The 22,855-nt window shown below is 48.8% G+C and overlaps 1 protein-coding gene across 1 annotated transcript; it reads right to left on the bottom strand.

Moving 5' to 3' along the window:
- Window positions 1–242: 242 nt before the first annotated feature.
- On the bottom strand, window positions 243–22,141 carry DHRS11 (dehydrogenase/reductase 11). The gene is made up of 7 exons (XM_080983230.1): window positions 21,990–22,141; window positions 8,803–9,012; window positions 7,475–7,569; window positions 6,640–6,769; window positions 4,818–4,910; window positions 3,873–3,938; window positions 243–2,681 (listed from the first exon to the last, which is right to left on the bottom strand). The coding sequence occupies exons 1-7, from the start codon at window positions 22,119–22,121 to the stop codon at window positions 2,640–2,642; spliced, it is 768 nt and encodes a 255-aa protein (XP_080839356.1). The 5' UTR covers window positions 22,122–22,141; the 3' UTR covers window positions 243–2,639.
- Window positions 22,142–22,855: the final 714 nt, after the last annotated feature.

The raw sequence follows: 22,855 nt of genomic DNA, 5'->3' as shown, positions 1-22,855 counted from the left end.
CTGGCTTGTGTAGAAGCAAGCCGCAGGTGTGTGTCAGCGTTGCCTACACTGACCGGCGGCAGCAGCAGCTTGCTAGGGTTTCAGACAGGGGTCTTTCCCATCCCTACTCGCGAGATGCCAGGGATTGAACCTGGGGCTTTCTGCCTCCCTGGTTCGGAAGGGCGGGCTTGCGATTCCCCATCCATCTTTCATGTTTATCATTAAATTCGTATTTTTCTTTAAAAGAAGTACAGATCAGAAACACAGTTTTCCCCTTTGTTTTTATTTTACAATTCACAGTTAAAGAACATACTGATAGGTTAGAGCGTTTTCTGCATCACTGTCATCAGTCCAGGGATTTTTAAAACACACACACAGAATTCTTCCTTTATTTTTTATTTTTGCCATTGCAGTGCTAGAATCTCAGCTGTTCCATCCAGCTGATGCCAAATGAGCCCACCCTAAGGGAGATTCGAACAGGCAGCAGAAATATAGCCAAGAGTCTGGCTTAGGAAAACCCCTGTTCAGAAAATTTGCACCAAGGCAACTGGCAGCGTGAGGCAGCCCACGTAATAAACAGTACCTCTGCAGAACACATTGGAGTGTTTTGGAGAAAGGGTGGGGTGAAATGATCCTTGTGGTCCCTTCTAACTCTACAATTCTATGGTTCTAAATAAGGTTGGTAATTCAAGGGAGAGAAGTGGTTCTGTGAAATTGAACAAATCAAACAGAATCTGGAGCCTTAACAGCGTTTTTACTCCAAAGGAAGTCCTATTGTGCTCAGCAGGGTTTATTCCCTATTGTGTGCCTTTGGGATTAAAGCATCAGACAGAGGTGGGCAAAATGTAAGAAGAGTCCTGCTAAATCAGATCAAAAGCCTGTCTTGCTGAACGTCCTGTTTCCAACACTGGTCAGCCAGATACTCCAAGTAGAGCCTGAAGGCAACCTCCTTCTCCTGTTGTTTGCCCCACAGCAACTGGCATTAAGAGGTAGACTACCTCTACACCTGGAGGCTCCATGAGTGTAGGTTGATCCTCTGCAAATGTTGCCAAAGTCATCTAAGTTGGTGGCCCCATCAGGCAGCTACCAGCTGCCCATCTCCATCACTGTTCTTTGAGATTGGCTGAATCAGGCAGCTGGAAGTCTCCTCTGTCTCGTTGTACGCTATTCCTCTCCTGGAATGCACAACCAGACAGGGTTGTTGTGTTTTAAAAAGGTGGGTAGTTGCAATGAGGTGCCCTTGCACTACACACAAACATACACACTTCTCTCTATAAAAATGTATTTGCTCCACACACACACACCCCAACATTTTAGGTAAAGGTAAAGGGACCCCTGACCGTTAGGTCCAGTCCCAGATGACTCTGAGGTTGCGGCACTCATCTCGCTTTACTGGTCAAGGGAGCCGGCGTACAGCTTCCGGGTCATGTGGCCAGCATGACTAAGCCTCTTCTGGCGAAACCAGAGCAGTGCACAGAAACGCAGTTTACCTTCCCGCCGGAGCGGTACCTATTTATCTACTTGCACTTAGGGGTGCTTTTGAACTGCTAGGTTGGCAGGAGCAGGGACCGAGCAACGGGAGCTCACCCCGTCGCAGGGATTCGAACCGCCGACCTTCTGATCGGCAAGCCCTAGGCTCTGTGGTTCAACCCAACATTTTACATGAACCAAATACATCATTAACAAATTGTTGTATTACTTTGCTGTTCATAAAATGTGGTGCGGGCACCCATGACTGGCCAGAGCAGCCTTCACAAACCGGGTGCCTTTCCAGCTCCTTTGAATGACAGCTGGGGCTGATGGGAGTTGTAGTCCAAAGCAGCTGAAGGGCACCAGGTTGGCAAAGGCTGGCCTTGAAGGAGGTTTAGCCTCACCACAGACAATTTGGTTTAATAGCTATCCCCCATCTTCCTTAGGAACCCTGGGAAGCGTAGTTTTGTGATCGGGGAATTGTTAAGAGGTCGCTAACAGCACTGTTACCCACTTTCTCCAAACTACACTTCCCAGGATTCTGTTTTGGAAAGGAAGTCGCAACAGCTAAAGCAGTGGTGGGAAACAGAGTCATTCTGCGGCAGAAAATGGCGACTCCTCGCTCAAGGATCTTTCTAGCCAAATGGATATTAAGGCGAATCCTCAGCACCTGCGGTTCCAAAGGGGGAATTGTTGCAGTGCTCATCAGAGACGGATTGGAGAGAGACGCAGAAACCGAGGCTTGATATTTCGAGAGTTTGGGGTGGTAGCAAAGAGAAATGAGGAAAGAATGCTCCACGTAGCATTTACGGGGAAGTGTGACGTTGGCAGCAGTTCAGCAATGGAGGGAAGCTGGTAAGTCATTCATCAAAAGCCAGCTAGGCCGTCTTGGACATCCTAAGCTCCCACACCCCTGAAGTCAGTTGAGGTTGGATTCTGGGATCGGCTTCTTTGTTACTTCTGCATGAAGTAGAGCACGATGGAGAAGACTTCCGCAATCAACTGCGCCTTTCCTTTTTGAGTTTCCGCTCAGCTGACGTCGGCTCAAAACGGGAGAGTAATTGGGGGGGGGGAGGATCAATTCTTCCTATTGCAGCACTTAAAACGTCACAGAAGGAAAACCCTGAGCGGATCAATGGCGCTCCGTACCCCCTGCTGTGCTGCACCAGCAGCGAATCCTCTTCCATTTGCTATGATACCTGCTCAGTAGGCCGCATCTGAATGTCACCAATCTAGAAGAGACAATGGCACATGTCAGCCAAAGTGCTGTGGAACTGAAACAGAACAAAACGCTTTAGGAATTTTAAGGAGGCTTCAAGTGTGTGAGTTCACTGGTACATCTATCTGGGGGTTATGTTGCATTCTCTCTAGACGCCTTCCAGAAATGGCACCACACCACGCTTTCTGTGAAGTGTCTCATAGTCCCAGGAAAATGGATTCTGCCGGAGGATGGAAGGAATTTCCAATGAACCCAAAAATAACCTCTTGCCGGACTATGAACCAGGCAAGAGGACTCTGAATACCACAACCCCTCTCTCTGTTGTGCTAATATCTGAGGCTCATTTGACAGGAACTCAAGAAAGGGCTTTCTCAAGGCCTGCTGCTACGTTCCGGAACCTTCTTTTGCTCCCTTTCTAATGGTCTTCTGTTGACCGATGAAGACCTTTTTACAGATCAGGGGTCGGGAAGCTGCAGCCTTTCAAACATTTTCGTTTCCAATCTCCATCAGCTCCAGCTGATGTTTTTAATGTTGACATGAATTGGTAATCTCATGTTGATATATTTCATGGGTGTTTTGTAAACCGCTTTGGGTTGCATTTACGGTTAAGCGGCATACAAGTTTTTTCACTCAATTAATCCAGGTTCATGGGAACTGGAGCCCAGTGGCATCCAGAGAGCCACAGATCCCCTGGTTCTGACACAGGAAAGAAATCTCAGTTGCCACAATCAGTGTGTGAGTGAGTGAGTGTGTTTTGACACAGTTTTGAGCACTGCCTACCTTAGACCAGATGTAGAGAACCTTTGGCCCTCTGAACCACAGCTCCCTTGATCCCATTCTTGCTGTAGCTCAGCAACATGTGGAGGGCCAAAGTTTTCCTGCACTTGCCTGAGGCCCACACACAAAATCCGCTGGCAAACTGTGGGCAGGATCCCTGCATTGCAGGGGCTGGACTAGATCACCCTCCCTTGCAACTCTACAATTCTATGGTTCTTCCCCATCCCCTGGGCAAAGGAGACAAGGGCTGGTTGTCATGGAGCCAGCCGCCAGCCTGAGGAACACACTGAGCTGAAGGGAAAGATAACCCCTGCAACTCTGTCCTTTCCAGCACAACCAACAGATGCAGAGGCCTAGTCGACGGGAAAGGAGCCTTCCTTTCTTCTTCTCCTTGAATTTAAGGGGTTGTGCTGGTTTTTCGACTGACCTGCACGTGAGGTGGAGCACTGAGCACATATATGACGGCGTTGGCCATATCTTCTGCTTTTAGACACTGGAAGGAGAGAGGAAAAATGAAGAAAGGAGAATTAGTTTGGTTGTGTTTACGGAAAATCTGAGGGCTCCCTTGGACGAAAACTCTATAGGAAATCAGCGCTTCCTTATTTACGGAAGACTATCATCTGACGAGGGGATGCCCCTCTAGAAGGGGCATCACCCAGTTCGGGGAAATGGGAGGTGTGTGTGGTGCTTGTGCGTTACGATGTAATGAAGGGGGGGGGGTCTTCCGGCGACAGTTGCAGCAGGCCTCGGAGTGCGTGCACCCTCAAAGACTTCTTGCTGAGCTCATACACTTCACGGTTTGGGGTCCTCGCTTTCGAAAGACTCCTACCCCGTGTCTCCTGCTTCTTACAGGGTGGCCTGCTTGCCCCTGAGAGCCTTTATCCTTCAGGATGCTGGGCTAGAATCACAGAATCATATAATTGTAGAGTTGGAAGGGACACCAAGGGTCATCTAGTCCAACCCCATGCAATGCAGGAATCAAGATGGACGTTTGGCCTGATCCAGCAGACAGGTCCTTTTTTTTTTGTAACAACAGATAAAGATTGAGGCAGTGTGGTGTAGTGGTTAGTGTGCCAGACTAGCTCTCACTGGGTGAACTTGGACCAGTTGCTCGCTCTCAGCCTAAACTACTTTGCAGGGTTGCTGTGAGGAAATAACAGGGAGGAGGAGGAGGAGAACTACCTTGCGCTCCTTGCACGAAAGGTGGAGTGTAAGTAAATTAATAAATCGCTTCTCCCACCCCCGCCAGAAGTGCTAAGAGGCATCTCAGTGCACAGAAAAGAACAGGCTCTTCACATAGACCGAAATTATTTGAACATGTGCAATTCATCTGCTTCCCCCGCCTGTCGCATCCATGCGCTCAGCCACCTACCCTAATGCTCTCGTACGTCGCTGCTGCTCTCTCGGGGTCATTATCGTGGAGTTTAAAAGCGAATCCAGTTTCTACCAGTCCCGGAGAGATACACTAAGGAAAGAGAAAGGGAAGGAACAAACAAACAAAAACACAGCACCCTAATGGGATTTGCTAACTCCTCTTTTCATGACAGAGCAAAAGATATGGGGGGAAATGATTGGCCGGTTTTGTAGCAGCATTTCCAAGAAGACAGCCCTTAATGATCACTCGAAGTCTAATGGATAGAGCTCCCCCATACACAATCCAAAGGAACAGATCGGATGCACTGATGAGAAAAATAACTGCAGATTAAGTCTGGCTGCCGAACAGCAACGTGGCAGATGCTGAGGCTCTGTAATCTGCTGTAGGTCAAGGAGGAACGGCTCAGTGGTACAGCATCTGCTTTGCATGCAAAAGGTTCCAGATTCAATCTCCAGCATCTGCAGGTAGGGTTGGGAGAGAAAGTGCTGGTCTGAGCCCCTGTCAGTTAGTGTAGGCAACACTGAGCTAGGTGGACCGATGTAGAAGGCAGTTTCCAGGGATATTCTTTAAACAGAACCATGAGGACTGGAAACTTGCTCCATTTTTAGGGGAAGAGCTCAGGGGCAGAGTGTGTGCTTTCCATGCAGAAGGTCTCAGGTTCTACCACAAGCATCTTCAGGTAGGGAATGTCCTCTGCCGGAAGTCCTGGAGAGCTGCTGCCAGTCAGTGTAGACAATACTAAGCAAGATGGACCAGTGGTCTTCCTTGGGATAAAGCATCTTCCTGCTTTCCTGTTTAATTCAGCATGAGGACTAGCATCTTATTTTATTTTTAGAGCTGAGTGGTAGAGGTCCAAAGTTCAATCCCCAGCATCTCCAGGCTGGACACAGAGAGACCTGTCTGAAACCCCAGAGAGCCACTACCAGTCCCTGTAGTCCAAGGATGGGGACCTGTAGGCCTCTCTCCCATTAGCTGCAACCAACATGGCCGCTGGTCAGGGATGATGGGAGTTGTAGTCTAACAAGCTCTGAAGGGGCCAAAGCTTTCCCGTCCACTGGCATGGTCATTACTGAACTGGATGGACCAATGGCAGGCATAGGCAAACTCAGCCCTCCAGATGTTTTGGGACTACAATTCCCATCATCCCTGACCACTGGTCCTGTTAGCTAGGGATGATGGGAGTTGTAGTCCCAAAACAGCTGGAGGGCTGAGTTTGCCTATGCCTGACCAGTGGTCTGACTCAGTATAAAGCATCTTTTTTGTGTTCCTGAGTCAGGAAATGTCCAGCAAGGATTCATCCTGCCTTTGCTGAGCTCTGATATGACCATCTCCTCTCCAGTGACGTTGAGCAGGGAGATGGGGAGCCTGTGGCCTTCAGATGTAGGCCCATTCTCATCAGCCCCAGCCACCGTGGCCAATGGTCAGAGACAAAAGAAGATCTAGAGGGCTACAGGTCAGACCATTGGCTCCATTTAGTGCAGTGTTGCCTTCTCTGATGGGCAGCAGCTCTCCCAAGATCTCAGGCAAAGAGAGCGGCCATTCACACCACTGGAGGGCGTCTTCCCCTCACCATTCATGGGGCCACTGATTCTGGGGAGAAAGGAGTGTGCTTGCACTGTTTTGTGGCCCTTCCCCTGCTCTTTCAGATGCAGCGGCCATTTTGTATTGCGCCCTCCAGCCCAGATGCCATTTTGTGCTATGTCCTCGCCCACAGCAGCCATTTTGTCTCACACTGTTAGCGCCGCTGATGCCCACGGCACCGACTCTGATGCGCCAAGTAAAGGTTGGTGAACCCAGAGCGGGCATAAGCTAAACTCACCGTGGCTCGTATGTGTGTCTTCGCTTCCCTGAGCTCCTGCCTCAGCCCTTCAGTCAGCGCCGTGACGGCGTATTTTGTGGCGCTGTAAAAATGCACAACGGACTGAGGGACCACGCTGTGGCCATTCATGCTGGAAGGGAACCCAGAAAGGGGGAGAAAATAAAATTCCCTGATGCAGAACAACAAAGTCGAACTCCACAGAAAGTTATGACTTTATAAACTGGTGTGCAGAATCTCTGGCTCATTGTGCCTCCCTGTTTGGCAAACTAGCCCTGAACTTGACAGCATTTAGCTTAGCCACTGTAATTCACACATTTATTTATCTTTCCCCCCTACAATTTATATACAGTGGTAACTTGGTTTACAACCATAATCTGTTCCAGAGGTCTGTTTGTAAACCAAAACAGGTTGTAACCCAAGGCGCGCTTTTGCCAATGGGGTCTCCAAAAAAAATTTGTTTGTAATCCAAAAAAAATGGGTTGTAATCCTGAAAAAGTTTGCAAACCGGGACACGCACTTCCGGGTTTGCCGTGTTTATAATCCAAAACATATGCAAGCCAGACTGTTTGCAAAACAAGGTACCACTGTACTGCTTAAGTGTAAAAAGAAAAAAACCCCAAAAAATCAAACACTTGACAAAAAGAAGAAAACAATAAAATTATTGGCAAAAGCAGCTGAAACAACTATTTAATACATTAAAAAAATAAAGCCACCAATAAACTATAAATACACCAGCATCTGGGTAAGCTAGTCTAAACGTCTTCAGACGTCTTGCGTGAAAACTTAGTTCAGGGGCATTGCTATTGCGCCATTCCTTCGCTTTGCTTTCGCCCACCTGTTAATGTTAATAATATGGCCATCATCGATGCTTCGCTCCTTCATGGACTGATAGGCCTCCCGGGTGCAGATGCTCACAGCCATCACGTTCACCTGAAAGGCAGGGGAAGCCCAACGCCATCTAGAAATTAGTCGAGGCTTTTGCATTTTGGTAAGTGTTCTTGAGGCTAGGGAAACACCATGCTATTCCTTTCCATTGCCAGCTTTTATCATTTTAATACTGGGGTGGTTTGTTTTTTTAACATTTGCAAACCTAGGAACTGATAAGGTTTAGCTGTTTTGCTGGAATACCTTAGAGTGAAAACTAGATGTGTAAGTTAATTGAGGGTTGTAGTTGTGAACCAAGGTGTTTTTTTTTCCTTATTGTTTTAAGTAATTGCTTGGGTGGTTGATAAAGATCAGCGCCGGGAGATGCAGGCATGAAGGCTTTTTAACATTCCCTTGGCATATGCCTTGATCCTGATGAAAATTAACTCCCCAAACACGGTTGCCCAAAGGATCTTCTGGGCCTGGTACATCATGTGTGGATTGGGCCCTCCAACCCCTCTCAAAAGATTTGCAGAATTTGCACATGTGCTCTGTGTCGTATATGAATGTGTGCCGTGTCTTTTGCAGGTCACCAAAATAAATCAGTGGTCACCAGCATAATAAAATATCGGACTGAATGTGAACAGGGGAAGTTTCCCCCTATAACGGCATTTCCCTATTAGAAAAGGTATTTCTAAGCTGGTGAATTTCTGCCTGCCACTGAGCCATTAAAGGCACAAGGATCCTGCTTTCTCCCACTGCCAAAGTCTAGGCTACTATTAATTAATTTATTTATTTATTTATACCCCACCTTTTTCCTGGATGGGACTCAAGGTGGGTTACATATTGTACTGTAAGTTAACTGCACAGTGAATCTGAATGACTGCTTGGTCTTTAACTCCTGCATAGCAGGAGATAACACCTCAGCATCTTTGCAAAATTTTCACTTTGCAAAGTTTTCCCCACCATCACGCCCTGCTCCCTTGCGTGTGGCTACCCTTCTCTCCCTTGAAAAGCACATAGAGCTGGTGGAGGAAGTTGGAAGAATGGCACTCTTTCCCCACTTCCTCTTTCAACTCTATGGGCTCTGGAAGGCTCAGGTGAGTTCTGTTGGCATTGACACTCACACAGGTGCCTTGGAAAAGCAATGTGCTTGCACTCTCTATATTTCTGCCTCTCAAGGCGCAGGACGGTGGGTGCGGATCTAGGCCAGGGAGAGAAAAGTGACAACAGGGGTTTCCACCCAACAAACCCACTTAAAAAAAGCAACAACCACAGATTGGATTGGTCTCTACTCACGTCAATCATCGTCCTCCAACCCTCAGTCCTGCCAGAGAGCAAGGGCTCTGGCCGGGCCAAGCCAGCATTGTTGATACAGACATCAACTCCCTGGTGGAGGGTCTTGATGGCGGAGAACATGGAGAGGATCTCTTCTTCAATGGAGAGGTCACACTTGTACGGGATGAGGGTGCCCGGGTAGCCGGCACTCTGACACTCAGCTGCCAATTTCTAGAAGAGACATAGGTGAAGAGTTCAGAATGGAATTGATAAAGGCAGGGGTGGAAGATCAAGGGCCCTCCAGATGTTGATGGACCATGCAAGGTTCCCCAAACTTGAGTCTCCATCTGTTTTTGGACTATGGCTCCCATCATCCCTAGCTAGTAGTACCAGTGGTCAGGGGATGATGGGAATTGTAGTCCAAAAACAGCTGAAGACCCAAGCTTGGGAAACCCTGGACCACAGGTATCATCATGGCTGACCACTACCCATGTCTGCTGCAAGGTCTGATGGGAGCCTAAGAACATCCAGAGGGCCACAGGTTGACTAATGGTGATTGAACAAGGCCATGGCAGCAAGACAAGCAAAGGCAAGAAAAGGAGTTGACAGAAAGAGAGATTCTGGGATGAAAACAATGTATGAAAAAGAGAAGGGCAATTGGCTGACCTTTCCCTCCTCTCTCTCTCTCTCTCTCTCTCTCTCTCTCTCTCTCTCAATTTGCTCAATCACAAGCCAGGCAGCCATCACTGCCTCAGGTGGCAACTCAGAAGACATCAAAGTTTCTCCCAGACAGGCTGCCTTTGACCTTGACTCTCCTCAGTTCCAGGCCGGAGCTGACACAAGGAAGGGAGGAAGTGCCTCATGGATGCCACATGAAAGCTTCCTCTGGGTTAGTGCACCATCTTGGAACACACCCCTGAGCACTAGCTATAGGAAGGCTTCACAACTTAAAATTACAGAAATAAGGTGGCGTCCTAAAAATATACACCTCGTGTCACTGTTATAAAGAGGTGCGTCTTCAGTGTTCGCCGGAAGCTGTGCAATGAAGACGCAACTCTGTGAGGAAGGAGTTCCGCAATTTAGGGGCTGCCACAGAGAAGACCCTGTCCTGGGTCACCACCCCCTGAGCTTGTGAGGGTGGTTGAACAACAAAGAGGGCACCCCCTGCCAGTCTTAGCTCCCAGGAAGGTCTGTAGGGAAGGAGGCAGTCTTTCAGGTATTTGGGGCCTGAGTCATTTAGGGCTTGAAACACTGTGAGCACCTTGTGTTGGCCCCAGAAGCAAACTGGCCACCAGTGCAGCTGTTTTAAAACAGAGCTTTTCTATGAGATCTGAAAGCAGCAATCTGGCTGCTGCGTTTTGAAGCAACTGAAGTTTCCGAGTCGCCTTCAAGGGCAGCCCCACATGGATCACATTGCAGTAGTCCAATCTGGAAGTTACCGGAGCATGGAGTGCAGATGATGGCGATGTCGATGACAAAGTGGACGTCTGTTTTCGTCCCTCTCTCATCGCAGTAATAAGAGTTCAAGGTCATTCAATGAAACCAGCCGGCAAGCGTTTCAGGGCATTATTGCACACATCCTTCCCACATTTCAAAGAAGTCCTTGACCCCAGTTAACAGCAAAACAACCACTGGGTTATTTTTGTTGTTTCGTCAGGAAAGGGGAGGGGATCAGCCCTGAGGTTCTGAGGTCCCACGTTGACCGGATTCTGTGCCTCAGAGCTGGAGGCTGTGGAATCCAGACATCACATGACGTTTCCTCGCTCTCCTGAAGCTTGTCACCGTCTCCCGGGCTGACAGGTCAGAGACGGGGTGTCCCTTCCGGTGAGCATCAAAGCTCTTCAGAAGAGGCGGGGGGAAGCGCAATCCTCAGGCGAGGTAAGGCGAAGGTTTGAGCTCTAACTGACAGAGCCTTTCCTCTCTCTTTTTTCTGAGCATCATTTGAATAAGGAAGATGGATGTCAAAGGGTAGCGATCAAATTGCATTTAAGGAAGGGGAGAATTTAAAATTATTCACACGGTGGTTATACCTTGCATGGGCGGGGGGGAGAGAGAACCCCTCAGCAATGAGAAACTGCTTTGATTGGGAAATGGGCTCTGGTTTTTGACTGCTGGCATGCTAAAAATGAAGAAGCAGATCTAAGCAATTTGTTGTTTTTACTATGCCACTTTGGCGGTCAGGAATCGATGGCACAAAGCAATGTCGGTAGTGGCATTTCGGTGGCATGGAAACCTAGTGGTGGGTCAAACAGCAAAAGGACTGTGGCTCTAAAGGTATGGATGAGACCCCACCTATCTGCCTGCAGACTGTCTTGCCAGAGTGGTGCATGCTTTGGTTATCTCTTGTTTGGACTATAGTGGTACCTCGGGTTACATACACTTCAGGTTACATACGCTTCAGGTTACAGACTCCGCTGACCCAGAAATAGTACCTCAGGTTAAGAACTTTGCTTCAGGATGAGAACAGAAATCGTGCTCCAGCGGCACGGCAGCAGCAGGAGGCCCCATTAGCTAAAGTGGTGCTTCAGGTTAAGAACAGTTTCTGGTTAAGAACGGACCTCCAGAACGAATTAAGTACTTAACCCGAGGTACCACGGTACTGCAATGAACTCAACATGGGTCTACCTTTCAAGGTGACTTGGAAATTACAACAAAATCCAGAACGCGGCTGCCAGACTGGTGACTGGGAGCAGCCGCTGGGACCATGTAACACTGGTCCTAAAGGATCTACATTGGCTCCCAGTACGTTTCTGAGCACAATTCAGTGTGCTGGTGCTGACCTTTAAAGCCCTAAACTGCCTTGGCCCAGTATACCTGAAGGAGCGTCTCCACCCCAATCTGTCAGTCCAGATACTGAGGTCTAGTGCTGAGGGCCTTCTGGTGGTTCCTTCACTGCGAGAATTAAAGTTACAGGGAACCAGGCAGAGGGCCTTCTCGGTAGTGGCACCCGCCCTGTGGCACACCCTCCCAGCAGATGTCAAAGAGTTAAACAACTATATAACTTTTCATAGACATATAAAGGCAGCCCTGTTTCAGGAAGCTTTTAATGTTTGATTTCCCCCCACCTTTCCCTCTGTATTTTGTTGAAGCTGCCCAGAGTGGTTGGGGCAACCCAGTCTGATGGGTGGAGAATAAAAAAAATAAATTATTCTTATTATCAGTGGGTAGTCCATCTGCCTTGCATGCAGAAGGTTCTGGGTTCAATCCCAGCCATCTCCAAGTAAACCATGAAGAGCTCCTGCGAGTCTGTGTATACAATGTTGTTGTTGTTTAGTCGTGTCCGACTCTTCGTGACCCCATGGACCAGAGCACACCAGGCACTCCTGTCTTCCACTGCCTCCCGCAGTTTGGTCAAACTCATGCTGGTAGCTTCGAGAACACTGTCCAACCATCTCGTCCTCTGTCGTCCTCTTCTCCTTGTGCCCTCCATCTTTCCCAACATCAGGGTCTTTTCCAGGGAGTCTTCTCTTCTCATGAGGTGGCCAAAGTCTTGGAGCCTCAGCTTCACGATCTGTCCTTCCAGTGAGCACTCAGGGCTGATTTCCTTCAGAATGGAGAGGTTTGATCTTCTTGCAGTCCATGGGACTCTCAAGAGTCTCCTCCAGCACCATAATTCAAAAGCATCAATTCTTCGGTGATCAGCCTTCTTTATGGTCCAGTTCTCACTTCCATACATCACTAGACAATAGTGTGGACAATAGAGGGCTTAAATGGGCTAATGGGCCAACTAAGGCAGTGGCCCCCTACTTTCCTATTTGATTCCGGACTGGCATGAGGACTAGAATCTTAACTTATTTTTAGGTGAAGGACAAGAGCTCAATGGAAGGGCAACTGCTTTGCATGCAGGAGGTTCAATCCCCAGCATCTCCAGGCAGGGCTAGGAGAGACCCCTCGCTGAAACCCTGGAAAGCTGCTGCCAACCAGTGTAGACAATATATGGAGCTAGATGGGCCAGTGGTCTAACTTGGTATAAAGAGCTTTCCTGTGTCTCATTTTCTACCCAGAACGGTTAAGCACAGTCAAGCCTATCTGTAACGCAAGGTTCCCAATGCCCAGGAGCTGGAGGTTCATCTGAACATCAACAAAAGAAGGACTAGCATGCTCAGCCTCACTGATGATGCATTTCCTTGACATCGAAAATGTAACTCCTGAAGGGGGCATTGAAACCCATTATTAATCCAATTTAATCTTATTGAAGGCGAGATTCCAAACAGCTGCAGATTATTAAATGAGTTTGCTAATCTCTGCAAAGACTGCCTTGGCCAGGTTCTCTGAGGAACGGAAGAAAAAGAGAAGGAAAACATAATCTCAAACTTTAAAAGAGAGTGGTTCCTAGAACTCATTAAGTTAGGAAGATGGGATAAGCTCGCCAATGCAATGCAGGCAGAGTAACCCGTTCATAACCAATGTCGCTGCGAAATGATCAGAGGCGGGGAACTTTTTCAGACTGAGGGCCGCATTCCGTCTAGGCAACTTTCCAGGGGCCGCATGCTGGGGTGGGCGGGGCCAGCCGCAAAAGTGGGTGGAGAGATGAATGCAAATGTCATATTTGCAAAGCAGGCTAGCTTCTGCACACACACCTTCTCCATCTTCCATCCAGGGAAGAAAGAGGCACAATTCTGAGACACAATTCCAAGGACTTTTCCAGCCACACACTTATGGCCAGTGCCAGTGAGGGGCATGGCATGGGGACTGGGGGCATAGCTGTCAACCGTCCCTTATTTGGCGGGAAACTCCCTTGTCCCAGCGCTGTGTCCCGCTGCTGTCCCTTATTGATGATGTCCCTTAAATTTCCTGGGTTTCAAAGGAAGCAGCTCCTCTCCCTTCCGCCCTGCCGGCCAGGGAGGAGGGAGGCTCCAACTGTGTTGCTTGGCTGCCCAGCCCGCCCCCCTCCGGCCTCCTCTCACCAGCCTCGGCCCCCGGGAGCCTCTCCCCACTGGGACTGGCAGGAGCCTCGGGCCCTTCCGCCGCCATCCTCCTCGCGGCCCCCGAACTGAGCGTCTCTGCCTGGGACCTCCCCTCTGCCCATCGCCACCGCTGCCGCTCGGCCATAGTGCGGCTGCGCCACCGAAGGACCCGGATGAGATGGGCAGCCTGGCGTGGCCTATGAATTGCTCAGGAGCCTTGAGAGGAGAGTGAGGACAACCATAGAGAAAGCAGTTCAGAGAGTGGAGGAGGAGGCAGAGGTGCGGGCAGGTGTTCCAAGGGCTAACCATAGAGGGGGAAAGCAGAGGAAGGACGGCAAGCACTTCTCCCATAGATTTGTAGTGGTAGACTAGCATAAATGGTCTGATCTGCGGCTTTACTTCAGGCGCTATTTCCCCCCCCCCCCTTCCTCTCACCCCGCTTGATGGAACTGAGAGCTGCAGATGGACCACAAGAGAAAAGATACAGAACTGCAGCAGCATCTTCGTAGCTTGGACTTTGTTTTGTGCGAAAAGTGGTTGCTGGTTGTAGTTATTTAATTGCAGTGTTTCATCGGCTGGTGTCTTGAGCAGCAACCTCTGGAAACGAAGGGCCAAAAACCGGGACTTCTCTCCAAAATTATCTGGTCCCTTTTAACTTCGTATTTCAGCTGGTTGACTAAAATCCCTTATTTTGGCTGCTGATCCCTTATTTTCGAGGCTGCTGGTCCCTTATTTTCAAATCTGTAAGTTGACAGCTATGACTAGGAGGCGTGTCTACCAGTTGCTGAGGATTGCAAGTGGAGAGAAGCTGTTCTCGCACTCAGGACCTGCTTTGAGTTTTCCCTCCAGGGAAATCTGCTTGGCCACAGTGAGGACAGGATGCTGGGTTAGGGGGGCTCCGCTTTGGCCTGACCCATATGCACGACTCTTCCAAGGTTCTTATGCTCTTTCTCCAGAGCTCAGGTGGCACTCCAACCCTCCCCTCCTCGCCAATCATTTTGGTTGCTTTTTTCCGCACCTTTTCCAGCATTGCATCATCCTTTTTAAAGATTTTTTTCAAGGTGGGGGTGTGGAGAGAGCCGTATACAACATTCCAATTGGGACTGCAAAACAGTTTTCCAGAGAGAAGCGAACACCCCTTTTGAATAAAAGAAAAAGAAAAAGAACACAAATGGGTGACACCCACAGGCAGGTTGATTTATGAGGCTTCCGGCAGAAAAGTGAGGCTTCCTTGCCGCCAGCTATTTCTCATAGCAACCAGATTTGGAAGAAGATGCTGAGGTCAATTATACATTCGGTCTACGCCCAGATCTCTCTCAGTCATGCAGAGAGAGGGCTTCATTTCACTGCAATTCTACAAGGGACAAAACCAGCAGAACATAAGAACATCCCCATTGAACATCAAATAGACACATAGAAGTGTAGCATTGGAAAAGACCTCAAGGGTCATCTAGTCCAACCCGAATATGCAGCTGCCCCACACAGGGATCGAACCTGCAACCTTGGCATTCTCAGCCCCATGCTCTAACCAATTGAGATATCCAGGCTGAGATGCCATTAGTGGTGTCTCCGAAAATTTTTACACATCACCTGGGAAGACAGGCAAACTAATACCAGTGCACTGGAAGAAGCAAAGATCACCAGTGTTGAAGCAATGATTCTTCAACATCAACTTTGTTGGACTGGTCACATTGTTCGGATGCCTGATTATCGTCTTCCAAAGCAACTACTCTATTCCGAACTTAAAAATGGAAAGCGTAATGCTGGTGGTCAACAAAAGAAGTTTAAAGTCTCTCTCAAGACAAATCTTTTAAAATGTAGTATAAACACCAACAATTGGGAAACACTGGCCTGCGAGCGCTCCAGTTGGAGAACAGCCTTTACCAAAGGTGTCGTGGACTTTGAAGATGCTCGAACTCAGGACAAAAGGGAGAAATGAGCTAAGAGGAAGGCACACTTGGCAAGGTTCCTCACCGTGATCAACTCCCACCCGGAAACCTATGTCCCCACTGTGGAAGGACGTGTGGATCCAGAATTGGCCTCCACAGTCACTTACGGACTCATTGTTAAAACCATGTTTATGGAAGACAATCTTACTCGGCTACGAGTGAGCGACGAAGAAGAAGGAAGAAGAGGGAGTACTTGCTTTTCTGATGGTACTGAACCTTCCAACCTTCAAGCCCTGGGTGACACACCAACGCCACGCAGAGACAGTGACTGATAAGCATCGCTCTCTTTGGTGCCTGGCTTTGCAAGATACCTTATCCCCCAAGCCCGGCCCAACCCAGGCTTGATTACCTTGCAAGACAGGATTACAGCACCGGCTGATAACGCCCACGTCTACTTGGGCGTGCACACCGAGAGCTAAATATACACTGGATGCTGACCTCTGAGACAGGAGTGCCCAACGCCAAGTGAAAGATATAGCATTCCTCTGCAATAACATATCTACAAAAGAATATGCAGTGGTACCTTGGGTTAAGTACTTAATTCGTTCCGGAGGTCTGTTCCTAACCTGAAACTGTTCTTAACCTGAAGCACCACTTTAGCTAATGTGGCCTCCCGCTGCTGCCGCACCGCCGCAGCACGATTTCTGTTCTCATTCTGAAGCAAAGTTCTTAACCTGAAGCACTATTTCTGGGTTAGCGGAGTCTGTAACCTGAAGCGTATGTAACCTGAAGCGTATTTAACCCGAGGTACTACTGTATCTGCAAAAGGGAGCCCAGGGCTCGTAGTTTGGATGCAGCCTGGAGGGGCAAAGCCAGGAAACACAGTCAAAGGGACACAATAAATTAGGAATGTTGTCATGGAGCAGGCCAAATCTCAGCTCAAACAGGAAGCCCTTGCTGTCAGTGAAGACCCAGGGCGGGTGAAGTTGATATTTTGCCATCCCTACCCTAGAAAACACTTTCAAACACAGGTGGGGTATCTGAGGCCTGAGGGCCAAATGCCTTTCTGTCTGGCCCTCAGAACCCTTCCCAAGCCAAAGCCCCTCTCAAGCCAAACCTCCTCGCCAGAAACCTCTTTTTGTGTTTTTGCCTTCCTGCAGGGCCGCCCCAAGACATTTTGGCCCCTGAGGCAAACCACAAAATGGTGAAAACCGCACCTTGCTTAGAGAAAGATTTGAAATATTTCCCTTTGTTTTATTCTGGATCGCTTTCTTTGATGCTGAACGTGCTGTAAACCGCTTTGAGATTTTTTCTTTAAAATATAAATGAAATACTAGCAGCAACAACAAATTTCACAGCAAAAAAATGGCGCCTAGACATTGTGCTGTGGTGACCATAAGCTAGTTTTAAGGGGTCGTTTGGAGATTAGCTTATATATCTGAGTTTCAAACGCTGTTCTGGTCATGCTCAGTTGGTAGAGAGTGAGAGTTAATCTCAGTCGTGAGTTCGAGCCCCACGTTAGGCAAGAGAGGGTTGGACTAGATGATCCTTGTGGTCCTTTCCAACTCGACAATTCCATGATTCAATAATTCTATGCCCTTTGCTTGTCCAGATGGAGAATGCAGAAAGGTGGCAGGTTGTAGAAGCTAAAAGGGGAATTTGCCTTGGGGGGATTGTCCAGAATGTAATGCAGCCCTCGGGATGAAAGAGGATCGCCATCCCTTCCTGAAAGCTAAGCCAACTGCAGTGCAGAAACACTTGCAATCTCCTGGGTTGGTTTTGTTTGCTTGCTTGCTTTCCATTGACCATATAATGACAAGGATTTTATTTTGGAGTTGTCTGTTTATTTTGGAGTTGTTTGTTGTAAAGAATGTATATTATGGGAATAAAACAATAAAGGATTTGGATCATTAGAAATGTGTGTGTGTGTGTGTGTGTGTGTGTGTACTGTATTTTTTGCTCTATAAGACTCACTTTTTCCCTCCTAAAAAGTAAGGGGAAATGTGTGTGCGTCTTATGGAGCGAATGCAGGCTGCGCAGCTATCCCAGAAGCCCGAACAGCAAGAGGGATCGCTGCTTTCGCTGCGCAGCGATCCCTCTTGCTGTTCTGGCTTCTGAGATTCTTGTTTTCCTCCTCCAAAAACTAGGTGTGTCTTATGGTCTGGTGTGTCTTATAGAGCGAAAAATACATACATACATACATATATATACACACACACACACACACACACACACACACGGATTGGGGGTGGAGGTGGGGCGTGGAAAGCCCAGAGGCACAGTTCTGCTTCTACTCTGCCTCCCTGCAAGGTAGGTTCAGCTGAAAAACAGTGAATGGGACACCCAATGACTTTTTGCAGTGGTATCAGGATTCAGTTTCAAGTCTCCCCCCCCCCGCCCCACCTCACGACTGCCACTCTAACCACTACACCACACTGCTGCAAGCAGAACACTGGGCTGGTTGAATGAAAGGACCAGTGGGATGTAATGGTTGGGGGCTTTCGACCTGCTCTACCCCACAGGGTTGTTGTGAAGATGAAATGGGGAGGGGCAGAACAACTTTGAGCTCCCTAGAGGAAATGTGGGATATAAGGATACAGAATAATTTTTAAAAATGGACCCATAAGAATGTTGAACACTGGGAAAAGAGGAACAACATATTGGAAATCATTTTGGACACACATTGTTGGTGGCAGGCAACCCATTCACCCACCTGGGTTGGGTTATTAATAAACTGCTGGCAATTTATCGGGAATATCGGCCTGGTTACATTGACACGGATACTGGTGTTTGAGGAGCTTGCCACAACCACCTCATAACAGAGCACCAACTTTATTTCCATATTTCCAAGGGGGCTCCTACACATCTTGTACAGAAGGCGGAAATATATGCATGAATCTTTCCCCTGCATTCTCATCGCACGCAGCCACACACAGCAAAAGGGTGTGCCATTAACTTTATACCAACGAGGATCTGGCATTTTAACCGGCTTGTACATTCACTCCATTTGAGAGGCACTGAAATTATTGTGATTTATTTTTTTTTAACCTTTAAACCTACAACGGATGTAAAGTCTTGTTGTTCTAAGCAGGTAAGGCGAGGCACATTTAGTGAGACATCAGTTTTGTGCCAATACCCTATTTGGAGGGTTTATATTAACATATGTTTAACTTAAGATGTGTGGACTGGTGGTTACTGTATCTGTAGTGTGAAATTATTACCATTATTATTATTACTGAATCATAGACCTGTGGATTTGGAAGGAAACCATGGGGTCATCTAGTCCAACCCCGTGCAATGCAGGAATCCCAGCTGAAGAATCCCTGACAGGTGGCCATCCAGCCTCTACTTAAAAATTTCCAATGAATCAGGGCAGGTGATGACAATAAAGCAGCCTTAAAACAACTTAAGGCAACAAAAACAAGGTGGGTCCTTAAAATATACACCTCAAGTGTCAAAAGCTGGAAGCTGTATAATGAAGGTGTCAGTCAACACCTCTGCAGGGAAGGAGACCCACAATTTCAGGGAGTCCAGCAGGATCAGACTGCCACTGGGGCAGACTGAGTAGGGTGACAAGGCTACAGAGGCTCAGACAGAGAAACCAGTCGCCTAGTTCAGAAGCAATCTAGACATCAACCTTCCCCACTGCCTTCCAGGTGTTGTCAGACTACAGCCCCCATCAGCCCCAGCCAATCTGAACAACGGTAAGGAAAGATGGGAGTTGTAGTCCATAAACATCTGGAGGGCCAGGAGTCCCCCATCCCTGGTTTCAAAACAAAAACCTGTAAACCGACCTTACTTTGGGGACCATCACCACACTTTGTGGCACTGAGTTCCCCAATTTAACTTTTTAGAGCCTCAGTCCCAAAGTATTACACACACAGAGAGAACACTGTGGAAATGCCAATATTTACTCCCTTCTTCCAAACGCAAATAAACCGTGCAATTGCTTGAAACCTGCAACCTTTGAATCTTTTGCACACTTTGCCCTCAGAGATTCTATCTGATTTTTCCAAGAGATTGCAGAACCGCCAGCTAAACAGGGACTCCTCCAGCCTTTTTAAGACACTCTGGGTCTGCCCCACTGAGGATAGGAAGCTGGGGGCTGGGAGTCGTTGGCACACTAGTTTCCACTTTGAGCTGGCTCAAAATAAGTCCTTCTGCTTCCACATAATCTAGGCTAGCGTTCTTCGAACCTCGGGAGCCCCAGGTTGCTGGACTACACCTCCCATGGTCCACAGCCAGCCAACAGCCCAGAAGGAAGGGAGTTGCAGTCCAACAAGGAAACTTGAAGAATACTGTACTGGAACAGGGTTGGGGAACCTGTGGCCCTGCAGAAGATCCTCCTATACTACAATTTCCACCATTAACCATGCCACCTGGGACAGGTGGAATTCCCCATCTCTTACCTACACTGGCTGGCAGCTCTAGGGCTTCAGCCGGGGTCTTTCTCATTTGATATGCCAGGAATTTAACCTGCCACCTTCTGCGTGCAAAGCAGATTCTCTGCCATGGACCTGGCATCCTTAACAAACTACAGTGGCCAGGATTCTTTGAGAGGAAGCCGCGACTGCTTAAAAGTGAGATAACGCTGTTTTAAATGTAAAGTGCTGATGGGGCCTGAAATAAATTCAAAAGCTATCTCTCCGGACAGACAGACAGGCAGGCAGGCAGATAGATAAGATAGATTTAAGGAAATGGCATTGCCTACAAGCTTTCTGCGAAAAGTCAATGCCGTCATTCAACCGAAACTAATTCTTCCAGTGTCGAGATGATCTTTGGAAAAAGTGAAACGGGACTTTATATAGCCCGGCAATATAAAAAGGTGTCTTCATCTTAGAAACCAGGAAAAAAGGTGTGACTGGTAGGACTCAATAGGTACAATCCTTTTGATGAGAAACTCTTCTAACACTGGGAGATTGAATTTTCAATTTAAAGAAAACCACACACAGAGAACACCTTCTTCTGGAAAAGGCTAAAAGTACAGGGGGGGTTGGTTTTTGCACTTTATAACCCATTCACACACACACCAACAAAGGAGAAAGAAGGGCCGCTTTGGGGGCACCCCTTGCAAGCAGAGACGCCTCTGCCTTCCATTCCGCCCCATCTGTTCAGTTAATGGAAAATACGCGCCCCGATCACCCACCCCTTTCTGCTTTTTGCACCCCAACGGCGCCGGCTTGCCCCCCTCCCTTGCTACACGCAGCTCCCCCTCATCCACCAATTCAACACACGCATCTCCCCCCCCCCCCCCGTCCCCGCTCAGTAAACAGATCCAAGCCAGGCAGAATCTCGCCCGCCCTCCACGCCATGTGTTCTGAGCATTGTCTGCGGAATGAATGAATGAATGCGGGAGCAGCGAAGAGAAAGAGGGCGATGGAGAGAAAGGGGGGCGGGGAGAGGTCAGGCAGAGGTTTCCCCACATACTTTAGAGTCTTCTTCCCCTTCTGAGAGAACCAATAAGGAAGACTCCCCGCACCCCCCCAAAAAAATCCCCACCACCCGTAAGCCCCCCTCCCCTCTCTCAGCCTGTCCCTTCTCAACACAATTCCATCCAGTTTATTAAAAGGCCTGGTTAAAATACCTTCCCTTCGCGAAAACTGCACCCATTTCTCCCCACACACCTTCCCCTCTTTCCTTATCTCCGATCCTCTTTCTTCTTTACTCCTTTTCCAAAAGTGTCCTTATCCCTTCTCCCCCCCCCCTTCCATTTCTCCCTCCCCTGGGTTGCCTCTCTTCCCCTAAGCCTCTCCCTCCTCCTATCCCTATTTTCCCCCTTCCCGTTTCCTTCCTCCTTTCATCCATTCTCCTTGCGCCTCCTCCTTCCCTCCTTTCCCTTTCCTCCCCAGTTTCCCTTCCCTTTCCCCCTCTATCTCTCTTTTCTTCCTCTTTCTCCCCATCCCTTTCTCCCCCTCTTTTCCTTCCTTCCTCTCCTACTTCCCATTCCTTCTCTCTCCATTTATTTGCTCTCTTTCCTTCTCTCATTTCCTCTTCTTCCCTTCTTCCTTTCATCCTTTCTTTTTCTCTCCCCTCCCATTTCTCTTTCCTTTTTTCCCTTCCTTCTCTTTCTCCCCTTCCCCTTTTTCCATCCTTCGTTCTTTCTCTCTTTTCCGGTTCTTCCTTTTCTCTCTCTCTCTCTCTCTCTCTCTCTCTCTCTCTCTCTCTCTCTCTTCCTTTCCCCTCTCCCCTTTCCCCCCTTTTCCCATTCCTTCTTCCTTTTCCCCTCTCCTTCCTTCCTTCCTTCCTTCCTTCCTTCCTTCTCCTCTTCCCCTTCCTCTCTCCCTCCCTTTCTCCTCTCCTTTCTCTCTCTCTCCATCCCCCTTTCCTTCCTCCCTTCCTCTCCTCTTCCCCACTCCTCCTCTTGCTCTCTCTCCCCTTCCCCCTTTCCTCCTCTCCTCCCTTCCCGGGCTACCTCGATCTTGTCCACGCTCCGGGCGCAGCCCACCGCCGTCATGCCGTGCTGCACCAGCGCCCGCGCCACCGCCGCGCCGATGCCCACCGAGGCGCCCGTCACCAGCGCCACGCGGCCCTTCCAGCGCTCCATGGCCCGCGCGCCCGCCCGCCCGCCCGCCCGGCTGCTGCCCCGGCTGCCCGTCCGCCGGGGCTCCCCGGTCAGCCTCCGCCTCCTCCTCGGCCGCCGCCTCCTTCCTCTCCGCCAGCCCAGGCGCAAGACCCCGGCGACGATCCCCGCCGAGAGGCGGGACAGACGAGCGTAATTACGCGCCTCTTTCGCCAAAGGCAGCCTCTGCTGGAGACGCAGAGAACCAGAGCGCGCAGCAAAGCCGGGCAGATAGGGCAGAGTTCTTTACACCCGCGCCCAGCCTGGCTCGTAGTCCTTTTTTGGGGGGTGGGGGGCACCAGGTTGGCGAAGGCTGCTCTGATCTAAAGCCACCGCCGGCCCACCCCAGCCAAACAGACGCCCCATGCTGCGCTGTGGCCATCAAACGCCTATCCTTGCTTCATCCTCAAACAGCAAGCTTGCGAGGTAGGTCAGGCTGAGAGAAAGCGCCTAACTGGCCCATTAACTTCATTGAGAAGTGCGGTGAAGGATTTGGAGACTCTACCCACTAGACCACACTGCCTCTCTCAACCCTGCCTTCTGGTTTCCTATAAAAATAGCTTGATCTTCCTTGTAATTTGTTCTCCACAAGTTGTTCGTAGTTTTTTTAATCCTCAATAAAAGAAATATACGTTTACTTTTTTTTTAAATGGCACACAGTGACCATCACTGTAATAAAATACAATGAAATTGCAGCTAAAGACTCCTGCAGTTTTACA

Source organism: Podarcis pityusensis (assembly GCF_964106645.2).
Source record: "Podarcis pityusensis genome assembly, chromosome: 15".
Classification (NCBI taxonomy): domain Eukaryota; kingdom Metazoa; phylum Chordata; class Lepidosauria; order Squamata; family Lacertidae; genus Podarcis; species Podarcis pityusensis.
Note: the sequence above shows the minus strand (reverse complement) of the source record. Positions and strands in the feature narration are given on the sequence as shown.

Coding starts and splice junctions, on each gene's coding strand:
- DHRS11 (XM_080983230.1), bottom strand. CDS start 22,121: ATGGAGCGCTGGAAGGGCCGCGTGGCGCTGGTGACGGGCGCCTCGGTG. Junction 7,570..8,802: donor GTTGGAGGACGATGATTGAC/GTGAGTAGAGAC, acceptor CCTGCCTTTCAG/GTGAACGTGATGGCTGTGAG. Junction 4,911..6,639: donor AGACACACATACGAGCCACG/GTGAGTTTAGCT, acceptor CTCTTTCCTTAG/TGTATCTCTCCGGGACTGGT.